Genomic DNA, 16,236 nt, shown 5'->3' on the forward strand with positions numbered 1-16,236 from the left:
CTGGGTGCCACAAGGTAAAAGGAACAAAAAAGAGGGCATCCCAAAGGGGACAATCAGGATGGTGAAAAGTCTGAAACAGTTAAAAAAAGAGAAAGTCTAAAGAGAAGAATGATACCTATTTTCAAAAATTGAAGGGCTATGTCTCAAATGATAGTGGAGCAAATCTTTCCTTGCTTCAGAAAGCAGAACGGGGATGAGTGTGTAGATGGCAAATCAAAAACAGGATTCAGTAACAAAAGAACATAAAACAATAATGATTACTTAACTTCTCATAATGGAAAGCATTACTACAATGGACAAATACCTTGCTGTCAAGATTATTAAAGATAGATGATTCTTATATTGTTCAAGCAACTGATCTACATAATTTCAAATGCTTCTTCTAACTTCACAACTCAATCTAAAACATCAGTTGTTAATTGTTTCAAGTAATCTTTTTATCAAAATAATATATTTGTGTTTTATATTATATAAATAATCTTTAAATACATTATCCCAATATATAAAACTAATAAACCGTTTGAACAAGATTCCCAGAAGTTCTCCCCATTCATCAATCCCCTTCCATTCTCCCACCTTCCACACCACACCCAATGTTGTTTTCATGAACCTTCACAAAATTTAGGGCTCTGCAGAACTGGTGGGGTGGGGAGGCTGAGCTAAATAAAAACCTACAATCATTTCTTTAAAAATAAAAAGAAGAAGATCCCACCCTAGCCAGTTTGGCTCAGTGGGAAGAGCAGCGGCTGAGGACTGAAGGGCCCTGGGTTCAATTCCAGTCAAGGGCATGTACCTCAGTTGCAGGCCTGATCAACGGGAATGGTCAGGGCATGCGGAAAGGCAACCAATCGATGTGTCTCTCTCACATCGATGTTTCTCCTCTCTCTCTCCTGTTCACTCTTCTCTAAAATCAATGGCAAAATATCACCAGGTGAGGATTATCAACAACAACAACAAAATCCCTACAGCCCTAACCTCTACTGATTAGTCTGATACACTTCCAGGATTTGGTATACTTCCCAGAAGTGGCCCCTGGCACTTAGAAGCAAGCTTCTTTCCTATTCAAATATTCTTACAAGTGAGATAAATAAAGCCTAATATAGATACAGAAAATATCACAAATAGATTTATCAACATTTATCAACATTCCCATAAAGGCTTTTCATATAGCCAACTATCTGTAAAGATCTGAGAGGCAAAATAATATAGTGAGGCAATGAGAAATCCATCCTACCATCATTTTGTAATGTTAGAACAAAACAGCCTAACTTATTCAAAGGATATCTAGTAGTTCAGAATGCAGCATTCCATCCAATGTTTATTAAAAAAACCCATCAAACATTTATGGTTATAAAGAAAAACATAATGACGCTTACAGTTGAGAAGTTGGAATTTCTTTTTTGGGTTCTTCACTATGCTCAGAATCTTCTCCAAAATCAAACCTATCCATCAGCTTCTGGGGGAGGGGAGTGTAGGAGGGGAGGAAGAGAAAGAGAGAGATTAAGAAGTGCTTCTCACAAATATGTTACAAATGCTATTTTATTTAAAGGTCAATACATCCCACTAACTTATCTGTATTACTCACTAGTTAATATGAAAATGTTTCATATAATCCTTTCATGCTATAATATACTAAAACATTTTATTTGAGTGGATCTTTTCTTGAAAAAATTAGAATCAAAATAAAGTGGCTTGCCAATGGTAATAAAGCTTGATAAAAATATCTAGAACTATAATCAATGATCTATTCCTAGTACAGTTTTCTTAAAATGCTCCACTATTTTCTAAATGATCAATTTGAAGAATTTTATGTGGTCTAGCTATTTAGAGTCAGGCCAAATTACACTTAGAAGCTGCTGGCTGAAAAAATCTAGTAACTCAATAAATCATTTTCTATGGAAAATAATAATAGCAAAAATAAATTATGGGTAACACTTCCAAGGTATTTTAATATTCCCATAATTAACAAGAATAATGAACATATCACACAATAAGCTATACGTGAAAAGTTTTCAACTTAAAAAACATGATAGTTAGACCTCAATTTATCAAAATATTATAGAATAATGACAACTTGTAGAAAAGTTGTTCTTTGAACTTACACAATGAACAGCTTTAATTTTAGCAGGTTAAAATTATAGAACACCATAATTAATACATTTGTAACATCCAAAAAAGAAATTTAGAAATTCAGAAAATAATTATTTGCCTTAAGGGTGAATTCACAATTTTACTGACCTAAAAATCGTTTATCTTTATGCAAAGGAAAATATTGTAAATGTTTCAAAAAGAATTATAAAAGTACTTAATTTAAGAAATTTGAGCCTTTTGTAAAACTGGTAACATCTTGTACAGTAGATATTGAAATAATTCTATGATAAAACTCAATTACCTACATGATAGTATATAAAATCCCATAATTCACATAGAACAGACTTGATAACTTAATTTCTACCTTGTTAAAAGACACTCCCTGTTCTAAGGGATTGAGCGTATTGGCTGCTGCAGCTGCAGCTGTAAGCTGTGCGGTCAGAGCCTGCAACTGAACAACAAGACCAGCATCCAGGGCCTGCAGAATGGAAGGCTGGGGCTTCTGCTGCTGTATCTGTAAAGTCTGTATTAACTGCTGAAACTGGAAGGGAAAAAACGGGAAAATTAATATAGACAGGTTGTGGGTTTTATCAGAGTGCCCATCTAAAGCTTTTAGTCAATAGAATTCGTTCTAGTTTTTGGAGATGAAGAAAAAAATGTAAACTAACACAAAACAAGAGTTAATTTTTTAAAAAATAAATTTTGTGTGCCCTATATAGAACATTCCTTAATAAATTTGTCTTGCTTCTGGAAAGTCAGAAAACAAGAAAGTGTTCGTTCAATGATAACCAGATAAAGAACTCATCACAAGCACACTCATTTCTTTTCACTAAGCTTTTCATCTCTTCTTCAATTAACTTAATCTCTGTAAAAGGACAAGCACTGACTACAACTGCTTTTACTATCTTTCAGATCTGACATCTGATAGCATGTTTCCTCAAAGCAGGAAAGCAAAGAAATCTGTCCCTTGAAGCAGAGTCCAAAACTAAGGAAAATAAAGGTGAACAGTGCAACAAGAGTTGAAAGTAACCGTTCTTCCCCCTTCTTCTCATCCACCCTCTTAGCGGGAGGAAGTACAAACACTACTCAAGATGACAGTAAAATAATTTCATGCCTATCTAAAATAGCAACATTAAGAAACAAAGGAGTCATTGAGCTATCAAATAAACATTTACTACAGACTGCTAATATAATACCAAAAAAAAAAAAATACTTTAAAAATATATGATGGTTGAATTACCGCACTGAGGAAGCTACAGAACAGACAGAATGAAGGGAGGAAGAAAGGGAGAGAAAGGAATAATGGGAACTGGGGAGGGAAGGAGGAAGGGAGGCCATATCTTTCCTTTACACACTTTAACTGGCCCTTTTGGCACCCCATTTGTCCCCAATAGCACTGTTATATTTTCAGTCACCCAGGGATAAACCAGTGCAGGATCCTATTTTCCTCTACTCTGCACTTGATATTCTATCAATTACTGTGTCTTCTTGACTCTAAGTATTATTTCTCCTGGAAAACCCCATCTCCTGCTAAAAGTATTTATTTTCATAAGTATTTTTAAAAATGGAAACATTTACTTTATGAATGATTTTCAAAATATCAGTATCACAAAATAAAATTAATAATCCAATAATTTTATGTATTATCAATTCAGTTTCCTAACTGTGCCAAAAATGTAGAAATTGGGTCTGATATATGAATATAATTAAATTGGTTTTTATATTGTCCCTTTTTCTTTGAGATTGTCCTTTTTTAAAGTCCCTACTACTTTTCACATAGTCATTATTCCCTTACATTATCATTGTTACCAAAACAAAGATACTCCTCTCCAGACCTTCTCTCCTCTCTCACCCATTAAAGTATAGTTCAGATCAAGTGACTTCAACATAAAAATATCTAGCAGCCGAAACCGGTTTGGCTCAGTGGATAGAGCGTTGGCCTGCGGACTGGGGGGTCCCGGGTTCGATTCCGGTCAAGGGCATGTGCCTGGGTTGCGGGCACATCCCCAGTAGGAGATGTGCAGGAGGCAGCTGATCGATGTTTCTCTCTCATCGATGTTTCTGACTCTCTATCTCTCTCCCTTCCTTTCTGTAAAAAATCAGTAAAATATATTTAAACAAAAAAAAAATCTAGCAATTCACCACTGCTTTTTATCAATTTCTCAGCTCACCATTTATGTATAGTAAAACCCAGGCCCCACGCTTTAATCTACCATTTCAACTTTTTCACTGATAACTTACAAGTATAGGCACAGGCCACCTTACCTTCCAGACAACTCAACTCTGAGATATTTTGTATACCCAATATACATTATTCATTCCTTCTACAAAAAAGTGTTAAATGTAGTTTCTAGAACCTAGAAACTACAGATACAGCAGTGAACAGAACAAAAACCCTTGCCCTTGTATAGCATACATTCCAGTAAGAAAAAAAAGAATAAACAAAGTAACTTATACACTGTAACAAGATAGTAAGTGCTAAAAAAACACACACACATTCTAGACCAGCGGTTCTCAATCTGAGGGTCGCGACCCCTTTGGGGGTTGAACGACCCTTTCACAGGGGTTGCCTAAGACCATTGGAAAACATATCTATAATTACATATTGTTTTTGTGATTAATCACTATGCTTTAATTATGTTCAATTTGTAACAATGAAATTGGGGGTCACCGCAACATGAGGAACTGTATTAAAGGGTTGCGGCATTTGGAAGGTTGAGAACCACTGTTCTAGACGTTGCATTATGAAACAATCCATTAGAAAAATAATGAGTTCTATATCACTGTCAATATAAAAAAGCTTCTCACCTGCTGGCCTTGAGGACTTTGTAAGATCTGAGCTACAGCTGTAAGTGTATCTGTATTTGCTATCTGGGATACCCATGGATCAGGTAAACCTTGGACCACATTGGCTGGAGTAACAGGTGTCACAGGAGTTCCTTTAAAAAGAGACATCACACCCACCCCAATAAATTTCTAAGTAAATAAATAAAGCTTGAAAAGGTAGAGAAATTTGCTCTGTCACTTTCATAAAACACATACAAATTTATATAAATGTTTCATTTTATTGTCTCCATTTTGAAAAATCATTACAGAATTAGATAGGTTAAAATACCAAAAGGATGGTCCATTCTTGTCTATAATTAACTACTTTAAATTACTACTATAATACTTAGCCGTCATTAAACATCTTACTACAGATGAAAATCAATTACATAAAAAATTAACCAAAATACAATCTTCAATGAAGTTATAGACTAGTATATATAAAGCTATTTTTGTTCAAAAATGCACACACACACCAAAAACTAAATATATACCAAAATGTTAACAAATGTAATTCTTGGATATGATAAAGTATGTCAATTAAAACTCAAGAACTGATTTTGAGATTATTAAAGCATTATTGGCTCCATCAAATTTTTTCATGGTTTCTTATAATACTATGTTTCTCTAGTATACTGTGAAATATTATCAAGTTGATTTGCATAGAAGTTTAAAAGATTACAGGCAGTTAAATCAGGAAAAACCAAACTGACACACCAATTTCCCAAAGGCTTTTTATGTTTATGTATCTAAGGACTAAAAATATTCAGCTCCCTAATTTTTAGAAATGAATTACACATAAATGTAATTTCTGAATTTATTTTTCCTTCAAATTACTTTTCAATTACCTAGTCTAGTCAAATTCTCCTGCACTGAGGAATCATTATTTTACATATGAATAATCACCTGAGAAGTATGGGCACAATATTTGGAGAATAAGTCTGTATCAAAGCAACATACCTGGGGTATTGCTCATAGCAGCAGTAGTACTGGCCAGGACAGGTGTGACGACTGGAGGAGGAATTCCTGCTGCCATATCCAAAAGAGGCTGAATAATCTCACTCTTAAATACATTGTTCTTCTGCCATAAATTCAATACTCTCACTATTTTACTCTGGAAAAAAAAAAGAAAAATGACACTGATTTTTTTGCTTTTAAACCTTAGCACATACTATTTGGCCAGTGGGGGGGGGGGGGGGGGGGTGCGGGGGGGGGGATTAAAATAATTTCTACAGATCTTTCCAGCCCTGAAATTGTTTCTATAATTTTGCATTCGGTAACCTTAACTGACTTGGGAAAAAACCACACAGATTCATTCTGACAGATACACAAGTTAAGCTAAAGCTACGCTTAGCAGAAGGCGGGAAGGGCAACTAGGTTTCAGCTGCCATGTGAAGTCTAATGAGATCACGGTTATGGTTGGCTGGAGAAATGTCAAGCTGCTGTGGCAGGTCAGGATTCACGTCAGTACTAAAGTCATATTTTTAGTTGATTTTAACTTTATCTTTTAAACAAGTAACACCAAGACAAAGTCCTTATCATACGTGACTTTATAAAAAATTTTATTTTAAAACTGTCTAAGGACTGGGGAGGTTACTTCCTCAAATAAGAATTTAACCAAATTTACACTCTTTCACAACTGTTCAGCATACAAAAGTTCTTTAAATAGCACTAAGTATTAGTTATTATTGGAACATTACTTACTCAATTAGGAAAATAACTTAAATAACAGGCTGAGCTTTAATATTAAAGAGACTTCTACATTAATGTATATATTTTATAATAGTAAAAGCAGCAATTTTAAAAATGAAGATCTGGTTCATTTTTAAATCCCTTATAATATTATACTGATGATTTTCAAAGTATGTCCAATCTAGATTAATATGCAAACTTTTGTATTTCAAATGAAGCATAAAAAATTACACAAAGAATGCTTCATACCTTCTGATTTGACTATCCTTTCTTTGACGTGAACACTTAAAATGTACCTTACAGTTTTTTGCTTTATAGAAAGAAATCTTCTAGTTCCCAAGACAATGGCTAATTCAAAATTAGCCAGTCTCTGACAAGTTTCATGTATGTATCTACCTACATGCAAATAGTGCCTCAAAACTATGATTGAGATTATAGTGCCAATGTCATCTTTCCTACTAGGGTTAAAAAATAAACAAATAACTCTGTACCTTAAACTCTATTATAACAGAGAAAATTATCATGAAGTTTACAAACTCAACACTAATTTGTTGTTCATAGTAACTGATAGAAATCCAAATCCAAATTAGTGATATTTCTAAGTGTTTAACCTCAAAAAATGTACACATAAAATTTTAAATTAGTTATTTTAGATGGGATTCTAAGGTGTCTATTTTAAGAATCACTTATGAGAGGTCACTTAAAATTGGAAACATTCTTTTTGCCTGCAAAGACTTATCAAAGTACCAAAGTAAATGTAAAAGAAAGTTCTGTTTCTCAAGCAAGCATATTTAAGAATTGTTTACAAAAATTGATACAATATCTCCATATATATCCATTATAACATTTTTTTCTTGATTAAAGACTGTAATTATTAAAAATAAAAACTACCTAAGTTTTGTGGCTCTTCTTTAAAGCAACCATTCTTCTTCATCTATTCTTATCTTTTCCTACATAATCAATATTGCAATTAATCTGGTCAGAAGAGCACAATAAATTTCCAAATCAACACACAAAATAAGTAAACTTTTAGCATCTTTGCACATGTATGAAGATAAACAACCCCTTGTTATTCTCCCTTAGGCTGTAAGGCCTTTTTTGTGTGGTACAGAATATTTACTCATTCAGACCTAGCAGGCCTAGTAGTGTGGTTTCCAGCACCAATAAAACTCTACCATTACAAAAGAATTCTGAGATGCAGGTTAGTAATTTTCTATTAGTTGCTTCACAAATCTGTTTTTCACAGACACTAAATAGGTAAATGAAGTCAAACAATCAAAATTCTGAATTGGTCATGAAGATGAATAAATAAAATTTTAGTATAATCCCAAAAGCTCATGATAGCAAGTTTCCTTAGCATCAATTGTTTCAATAAATTAAAAAGTAGCAAAATCAACCTACATCTTTCCACTCTGTTTAAAAAGATTCTAAGAACAAAAAGGAACATGGGTAGTATAACTAAATATTCAAATTCAGAATAACTGAAGAGTAAAAGATAACATAAAATCATAAATTAAGATAATCTAACAAGTCTCATTAAGCCCCAAAAGGTAATGTTATCTGTCCACTTTAAAAAAAGAAGAAAAAGCGTACCTTGTCATCCCCAGGGCAACGATATAAATTCTGGAAAGTGCTAATGATGTTATTACTAAATCTGGGTGCAAACACATCCTTTTCTTGACCAAACTGATGTCGAGATTGTCGTACAATCGAGTCAATAACATAAAGTCCAGGTACCTTGTATTCTGGTTTACACTGATTAAAAAAAAAGAAGAGTTGAAAGGTAAGGAAATGAGAAGGTAAAATTCCTGGCAGACAAAAATCATCTTAAGCACTGTTCATTTTAAGGTTCTGCATATTCAGACATTGACTATTCCCCATTCCATCTGTCTGGAATGGCACTTTAAAGAATCTACTTGGGCTACTCTACACACTCATTTCAATTGTCAATCACCTAAGTTCCAATGTAGGACTGCACAATTATCCTGAATAACAACAACAACAAAAAAAGAATAATTTAAAAAAATTATAATTAAAAATGACGGGCAATGATTTTGCAAAGCCCCATGGAAGGAAGCAGCAAATCCAGGAAAGAAGAGCTCTGAAAAAGCATTGCCAAGGTGCATCAGCTTTCATGTGAAACAGGTAACAATAGGGTTTCTGTACTAATGTAGGAACAAATACCAAATGGCAAATTATAGCGTTCTAAATGTACTGAACCTGAAGTTTCAAAACTTTTCTCAAATACCACACCTGTAAAAAGTTAAGACACTCCCATTCTGATTCCAAGAATTATTCTACAAAAACATTTTTGGCTATTCCAAGGGTGTTCCTCAGCCTTCCTGCCCATTGCCCAAACTGAAGAACAGAGTCTCCTCCTTTCTTGCCACAAGCTTTTCCAGCCTATTTAGTTAGGTGAGCACAATTCAGAATCCTTCTACTAACAAGTTCACTGCTTTTAGTTTGTCTTCATATCCAAAAGCATAATAAAACCTGCTTCCCAAACATATTGTTGATTAAAATGAAATCATGGCTGCAAAAAGCAGGTTCAACTTTTGGATCTAATTAAGTAATTTCCTAGAAATCATAAACAGCACCAAATCAAAATTATGTTCTTGGAAACTCAAGTACCAGTGAGACTACACCCCCAACACAAAAACACACATTTCTATTAGGACTTTTAACTGATAAATGAGTGATTTCACTGAAAAAAACCAAGATGATGTATTTCATATGTTCCTTCAAATTCTTTTTAAGAACCTTTTCCTTAAGGTATTTATTAAGTCAAGAAAATGAAGAGACCTTTAGTACCAATTCACAAGCACTGATTCCAATTCCTGATCAGGGCACATACCCAGTTCAGGCTTGATCCCCAATAGGGGGCGGCGTGCAGGAGGCAGCCAATTGATGATTCTCTTTCATCACTGCTGCTTCTATCTCTCTCTCCCTTTCCCTTCCTCTCTCTGAAATCAACGAAAAACAAACAAACAAAAAAACACACACATTTAAATTCCCCCCAAGACATTGACTAGGGAATGTCATTCCTCTTTGGCATTCTCTCTAAGGAAGACTTTAAGACTCAAAAGGAAGCTGTATGGGCTATAACCAACTACATAAGTGGTGAAACAGTTGAACAGATTGTATACCTTGTTCATTGTGGTGGGAAATTTAGCATAATGACTGAAGAATGTGGCAGTGTGGACAAAACCGAAACTCTACAAAATCCTATATAATAAGACCCTAACATGCAAATCCACCACACAGACAAAAGACCAGTGGAACGACTGGTCGCTATGATGCGCACTGACCACCAGGGGACATACGCTCAGCACAGGAGCTGCCGCCTGGTGGTCAATACACTCCCATAGGGGGAGCAGCGCTCAGCCAAAAGCTGGCGAGCGCGGTGGCGGGAGCCTCTCCCGCCTCTGCTGCAGGTGGGCAGTAAGGAGTGAGGGTCCCAGACTGTGAGAAGGTGCAGGCCAGGCTGAAGGAGCCCCTCACTCCCATGCACAAATTACAAATTTTGTGCACCAGGCCTCTAGTTTCATTAATAAAGCTCTATAAAGCTTCATTAATAATCATTATACTTGACTGAGAAGTGTTTCTCCTTTGAAGAAGAGGAATGATCAAAATGGGCCAAAAACTAACTCTGAAGGCTGCACATTACAAGTTCAGGGTAGCCCTCCTGGCACCTTTAACTTTTAGATTGTACACTGAGGCAAAAGTTGTTAGCTGTGTACTTTTGATAGTTATAATTAACCTAGTTATTAATAAAAGGAAAGGGACAAAGGGAAGGCCAAATATTATAGGCATGTCACTTGGGCAGCTTCACCAGGAAACTAAAGCTTTACACTCCCCAGGGGCCCACTGGTCTGTGCCCCACAGATGGCTGGGGGAAGGGACTGGATGCAGAGAGAACAGCTTCATACCCAGTAAAGTTGGGATGACATTGAAGGTACCTGCCTATCAGTGACACCTGGGAATAAGTCAGTAGCCAGAAGGGTGTGGCTACTGTAAAGGAGCAAAATTTGGGATATTTAATTCCCTAAACAAAGGACTACACTCTCTTTTTGCTCTTGGCTCTCTTGGGACTCTTGTTGCATGAGGGGCTCGAGTTCTCTTGGTTCCCCTGCTTTTGCCCACACACAATGGACTAATGGGCAACTAGCCTGAGGCTAAACTGGACCTGGCTGCAACATGGAACACAAACTCTGGACACTGGCTTTGCTTCTAGCTCTGCTGAAGCCCCAGCTGCACTTCCATAACTGCACTAGGGAAAATGGGACTTTGAAAACCCAGGGATGCAATTCCACACAAATAAAAATCATTCATTCTCTAGGGTGAGTCTCAGAAAATTCTTTTTCTAGATGTCAGAATGACTCCACCCCCAGCATGCAGTGCGGAAAAGGAAACCCCAATTTCCCCGATAACACTTTGTTTGGTTTAAGTTTGTCTTACAGTTTCTCTAAGAACTCTTTAAATGTGGATGTGGTTTGTTACTGTAGCACTTTTTAAAACAAAAACTATACTTGAACAGTTCCAAATTATATATACTATTCAAAGCTTCTCCTCCAATAGGTTTCTTATTTATGTGGTATTTCATATATTGCAGTGTCCTACAAATGAAGATTAAATTCCACCCATTTTCTTCACTTCAAAAAAAATGTTCCCTCAACTACTGACTTGCTTCTTCAGATTGACCCTACAATTATCACACAATAAAAATAACTGTGCTCACCCAAGGAGTACCTAAGATTCTGAAATAACTAATTAAAAGTGCCCTTGCCCCAAATCAGATCAGTCAAAAAACATTAATGCATAAATTCATATTTATCCTTTAGCCCCTACTACTCAAACTATGGTTTAGGAACTAAAAGCAAAGGCATCATCTCGAAACAGAAATGCAATCTGAGCCCCTCCCACATTAGTGAATCAGAGTCCGCATTTTAACAAGATCCCTAGGCACTGCTCTAGACATTCAAACCTTTTCAGAAAGACTTTTAAAGGCTTTAGAATTTCCAACTACCAATGTTTTTGGGCTCCTGGGCTGCCAGAGAGATGTCTGACTGCCAGCTTAGGCCCAATCCCCCAGGGAGCGGGCCTAAGCTGGCAGGTGGACATCCCCCGAGAGGTCCTAGATTACCAGAGGGCACAGGCCGGGCTGAGCGACCCCCCCTCAAGTGAATGTATTTTTGTGCACCGGGCCTCTAGTTAGAAAATTAAGTGAACAGTCCATTAAAACAATTTCAACTTGAGTATAATTGATTTAAATGAGAAGAGCACAAGGCATTAATCTATAATTATAATTCATTAAGCATATATAAGGAAAATTATATACTTACTTTCTGAATGAATTTCTCAACACTCTGTACCACATGTTTATAGAACTAAAAAAAATAAAGCATGGTTTTAAAAATGTTTGCTTACAATTAGCATTTTCCTGCTAAACATAGGATTTACTATAGTTTCAAAGGTCTATCAAAACAATGAATATTAATCATGAATTTTGAGACAGCCATTCATGTAACTGGTCTTTATAACTACCTATGATATCTAATCAGTAAAGGAATTCCTGAAGTAGGTATATGGCATTATATTCAAGATGTGTTACATTAGCACAGATACACAAGAATTGTCTTTATGAAAGCATATTTTCACAATTTATAATGACAGCAAAATATTTGTGATAAGCACACTGGCAGATATATATTCTTATTTGTGCAAAAGGAAAAGATTTTCTATAGTATCATTTTTTAAGCTAAATTAGCATAGTAGAAAAATCAAATAAATGTCAACAAAAAGCATTAATAAATGTATGCAAGGGAGTTGTTTTCAAAGTCATTATCTCCCTGCTTACCCCGGTACTTCAGGGTATTGCTGATATTCTTATTCAGAGTAGGAAAACATACCACCAAATACCCACAGGTTAATAAATAACTACATAATTAAAAATAAGCACTCATTCTCAATTTTAATAGCCCTACTCAATCAGGGAGTCTTAGCTTTAGAAACAGGAACCTTTTAGAGAGATGTCTACGGCTGAGCATCAAAAGGTCCTTAACGCCAATAAATTTTGTGTATATGTATACTTCTCTAGAGAAGATCCAACCTCTTCCTGAGATTTTCAGAAGTATCCATGAGTCAACATGTTCAAAACCATTGTATGAGAGCAATGGCTAAATGTCTGTGGCCTCTTCCCACAATTCAAATGCCCTATGTACAATGAGGCTCAATTATTTTTCATAATGGCTCATTTTCAAATATTTAATACAATTAATAAGAAACAAAAAGCAATAAAAAAATTTTTAGAAAAATTTTACTAATTCAAGATTTCAACATTCTGTAAAGTCAGTGTGCCAAATAACAGTGTTAAACACATCCTCCAAAATGTGCCCATATCTAAAATTGTACCCGCCTAAGAAAAATAAGGAAAAATGCTGGCTCAAAGTTTACGGAAGAGCAGTTATCAAAATGTTAAGTGTTTATCTCTAGGTGGGAGAGTTTACAGTGATAGATTTTCATTTTTGTGTTTTTCTCCATGAATATGTATTAATAACTCTGTAAAGAGGAAGAACATATATAATCTGTAAAAATTATTCCAGCTGCAGTATTTTCTTTTTAAAAACAAGAATAACATTTATTACCTTAATAGCTTTGATGGCTGCTTTAGTGATTTGGGTCATTTTCGCTTTCGAAATTGGTGGCTTGTAGTCATTCAGGGAATACAGCTGATAAAAACAACAACAACAACAAATTTTAATCCCCACCCAAGGACATGCTTATTGATTTTAGAGGGAGGGGAGGAAATAAAGGAGAAACATCAATGTGAGAAACATCAATCAATTGCCTTCCCATACATGCCCAGATGGGATTGAACTCATAACCAAATATGTGCCCTGACTCTGAGGACACTCCAACCAACTGAGCCACAACAAAATTTAAATTCAGCAAAACTGTCTTTAAGCAATTATATGAAATTACCAAACATTTCCAATTTTATATTCTCAATGAAATCAAAGTACTGCCTTTCTTTTAAAAATCAAGTTCAACATCATTTAGCCATCTGGGAAATGAAAATCAAAACTACAATGAGGTACCGAGTCAACTTGCTTATAGTAAAAAAAGACAGAAAATAATGTGTTAGTAAGAATGTGGAGGAACTGGAACCCTTATACAATGCTCGTGAGAATGTAAAATGGTACAGCAGCTTTAGAAACCAGTTTGACAGTTTCTTAAAAGATGAAACATAATAATATACAATATAGCCCAGCAATTCCACTCCCAAGTATATATACAAGTTGAAAATATATGGTCACATAAAACTTGTACACAAATGTTACTGCAACATTATTCACGAAAAAACTCATTTAAAAAGTGAAAACCACCCAAATGTCCACCAACTGATGAAAATTTAATAAAGAAATTATTAGCCATGAAAACAAAAATGAAACATGCTACAAAACAGATGAATTTAAAAAATACTATACTCAATTTAAAAAAAGAAGAAGAAAAGCCATATTAATTTAAAAATAAAACAGCTTGGCAGGTGTCGCTCAGTGGTTGAGTATCAGTCCATGCACCAGGAGGTTGCCAGTTTGATTAGAGGTAGGGCACATGCCTGGGTGTGGGCTTGGTCCCCAGTAGGGGACATGCAGGAGCAGCCAATCAATGTTTCTCTCTCATCAATGTTTCTCTCTTTCTCTCTTCCTCTCCCTGAAATCAATAAAAACATATAAAAAAAATTTTAAATAAAAAAAAACAATTATAGGATTACCTATAATAATAACAGCATAATATGCTAATTAGACCAGAGGTTTTTCTGGACGACCTTCAGGATGAAGCCGGGGCTACCAGGGAAGCCCGGGTCCCAGGTGTCTGCCAGCGGCCAGAGGGAAGCCTGGGTCCTGGGTGCCAGGGGAAGCCGGTGGCAGGAGCAGGGGGAGGAAGGCCTACTCTTGCACAAATTTCATGCATCAGGCCTCCAGTATTTCTATGAAATGTCCAGAAAGGACTAATCTATTAGTGACTGTCTACAATGTGGAAGAGGGGAGAGCTGGTAAGAAGTTTGGAGTGAGTACTAATGAGTACAGCATTTCTTTTAGGGGTAATGAAAATATTATAAAATTAAATGTGGTGATGGTTATACAACCATAATAAAAACCAGTGAATTATACACTTTAAATTGACTAATTATATGGCATGTGAATTGTATCTCAAAACTTTTTAAAAATCAATAGATTTCTTGTTTAGCAATAATCTCCCCCTCAAAAAAATCTTTTTTGAAATTTCTATTTTAAGCAAAGGATAATACTGCTTAGAGAGAAAATTAGAGAGAAAACTGAGACAAGGTGGGGAATTAGGAAACAACAAATAACTGAGCTTAAATGAATAGTGATTAAAATCTGCAATGTACTCAGTGATGCTAAGGTTTTAAATAATGCTGTAAGATACTATATACAAGTCTGGAAACTAACCTTTGGTCATTACAACAGTGTAAAAACAACTTGTACAGACAATAAAAGCAAGTTTGACTAATAAACTAGAAATTCATCACTGAATTCTATTCATTTTTACCCAGTTTTCCCCATATTTGTTTCTCCTCCTCCTCCTCCAACCACCACCACAACCATAGTCCAAATTACTTTCATCTCTCATACAGAGAACACCTAAATGTGGCATGTCTGCCTTTACAAAAACTAATCTGGTTAGGTGATTAATATTCACCAACCATTCTCTCTACCCCTTAAAAAGGTCAGTGACTTCACATTCTTTGAAGAAACACAAAAATCTACATATACAAGGTCCTGCCTTGACCTAACTCCTGCCTACCATTCCAGTTTCATTTCACCCCATGATTCCCTCCCTAACCCTCTGCTCCAGGCACAAAGATCTTTTTCAGTTCACAATTCAAAGCCTTTAAAATGGGTTTGTTCTATTTGGAATACTCTCCACCAGGGCCTCCCCGCTGTTAATGCATACTCATCCATCTTAGTTAAAGCATCACCTAAAGAGGAAAGCCTTCCCTACCCCCTCCCCAACCACATCAAAACCTTCTTTTATGCTCTCACTCTACTGTTAGTTGCCTTCGAAGTATTCATTACAGTAATTTGGCATTTACTGGTATGATTTTTAATGCCTGAGTATTAATAAAAGACATTAGATGTAAGTTCCTTAATGCAGTGTAAGTTAACAAGAGGCAATTACACACCAGGAGCGGAACAAGCTGAAATCAATCCTGGTAGAAGTACAGGAAGTGCCCATAAAGCTGCCCACCTCTTGATAATAACGCCCAACCAGGATGAGGATCTCATCAGCTCCTTTAAGAAGTGCCATCTCTGTCAAACTCACAGGGAACTTCAATATATTTGTAGCCATAATTCCTACTCCATGCCAGACTCACCAGGTGCAAAATAACATCAACACATTCTATATATAGTGCTTATAACAAGTCATGTAAAGCAAAGAATTTATTGCTGTCCATCTGAGACCCACTACTGCCCTCTCCTACTAGAGAATAAGCTCTAAGAATGAAACCCTGACTTTATTTAGATTTTTTTCCTTTGCACCAAACTGTATCCTCTGTGTCTGTGTCCAGTAGAGAATATATGTTTCGTTAATAAATTAAAA

At 35.6% G+C, this 16,236-nt stretch overlaps 1 protein-coding gene across 12 annotated transcripts in view; it reads right to left on the minus strand.

The window, feature by feature from the left end:
- SCAF8 (SR-related CTD associated factor 8) overlaps positions 1-16,236 on the minus strand; it is a 66,734-nt gene that overhangs the window by 22,632 nt on the left and 27,866 nt on the right. For 7 of the 12 annotated variants that reach the window (XM_036316127.1, XM_036316130.1, XM_036316134.1 and 4 more), the window contains 8 exons: positions 13,254-13,337; positions 11,952-11,996; positions 8,203-8,364; positions 5,878-6,031; positions 4,900-5,030; positions 2,456-2,632; positions 1,377-1,456; positions 116-169 (listed from right to left, as the gene is read on the minus strand). In XM_036316127.1, the coding sequence (XP_036172020.1) occupies positions 116-169; positions 1,377-1,456; positions 2,456-2,632; positions 4,900-5,030; positions 5,878-6,031; positions 8,203-8,364; positions 11,952-11,996; positions 13,254-13,337 (887 nt within the window). Of the gene's footprint in view, positions 1-115; positions 170-1,376; positions 1,457-2,455; positions 2,633-4,899; positions 5,031-5,877; positions 6,032-7,500; positions 7,560-8,202; positions 8,365-11,951; positions 11,997-13,253; positions 13,338-16,236 lie in introns of those variants that run through there. The other 5 variants (XM_036316138.1, XM_036316139.1, XM_036316128.1 and 2 more) reach the window with 4 other exon arrangements.

The sequence above is a fragment of the Myotis myotis genome, unplaced genomic scaffold (assembly GCF_014108235.1).
Source record: "Myotis myotis isolate mMyoMyo1 unplaced genomic scaffold, mMyoMyo1.p scaffold_m19_p_7, whole genome shotgun sequence".
Lineage (NCBI taxonomy): Eukaryota > Metazoa > Chordata > Mammalia > Chiroptera > Vespertilionidae > Myotis > Myotis myotis.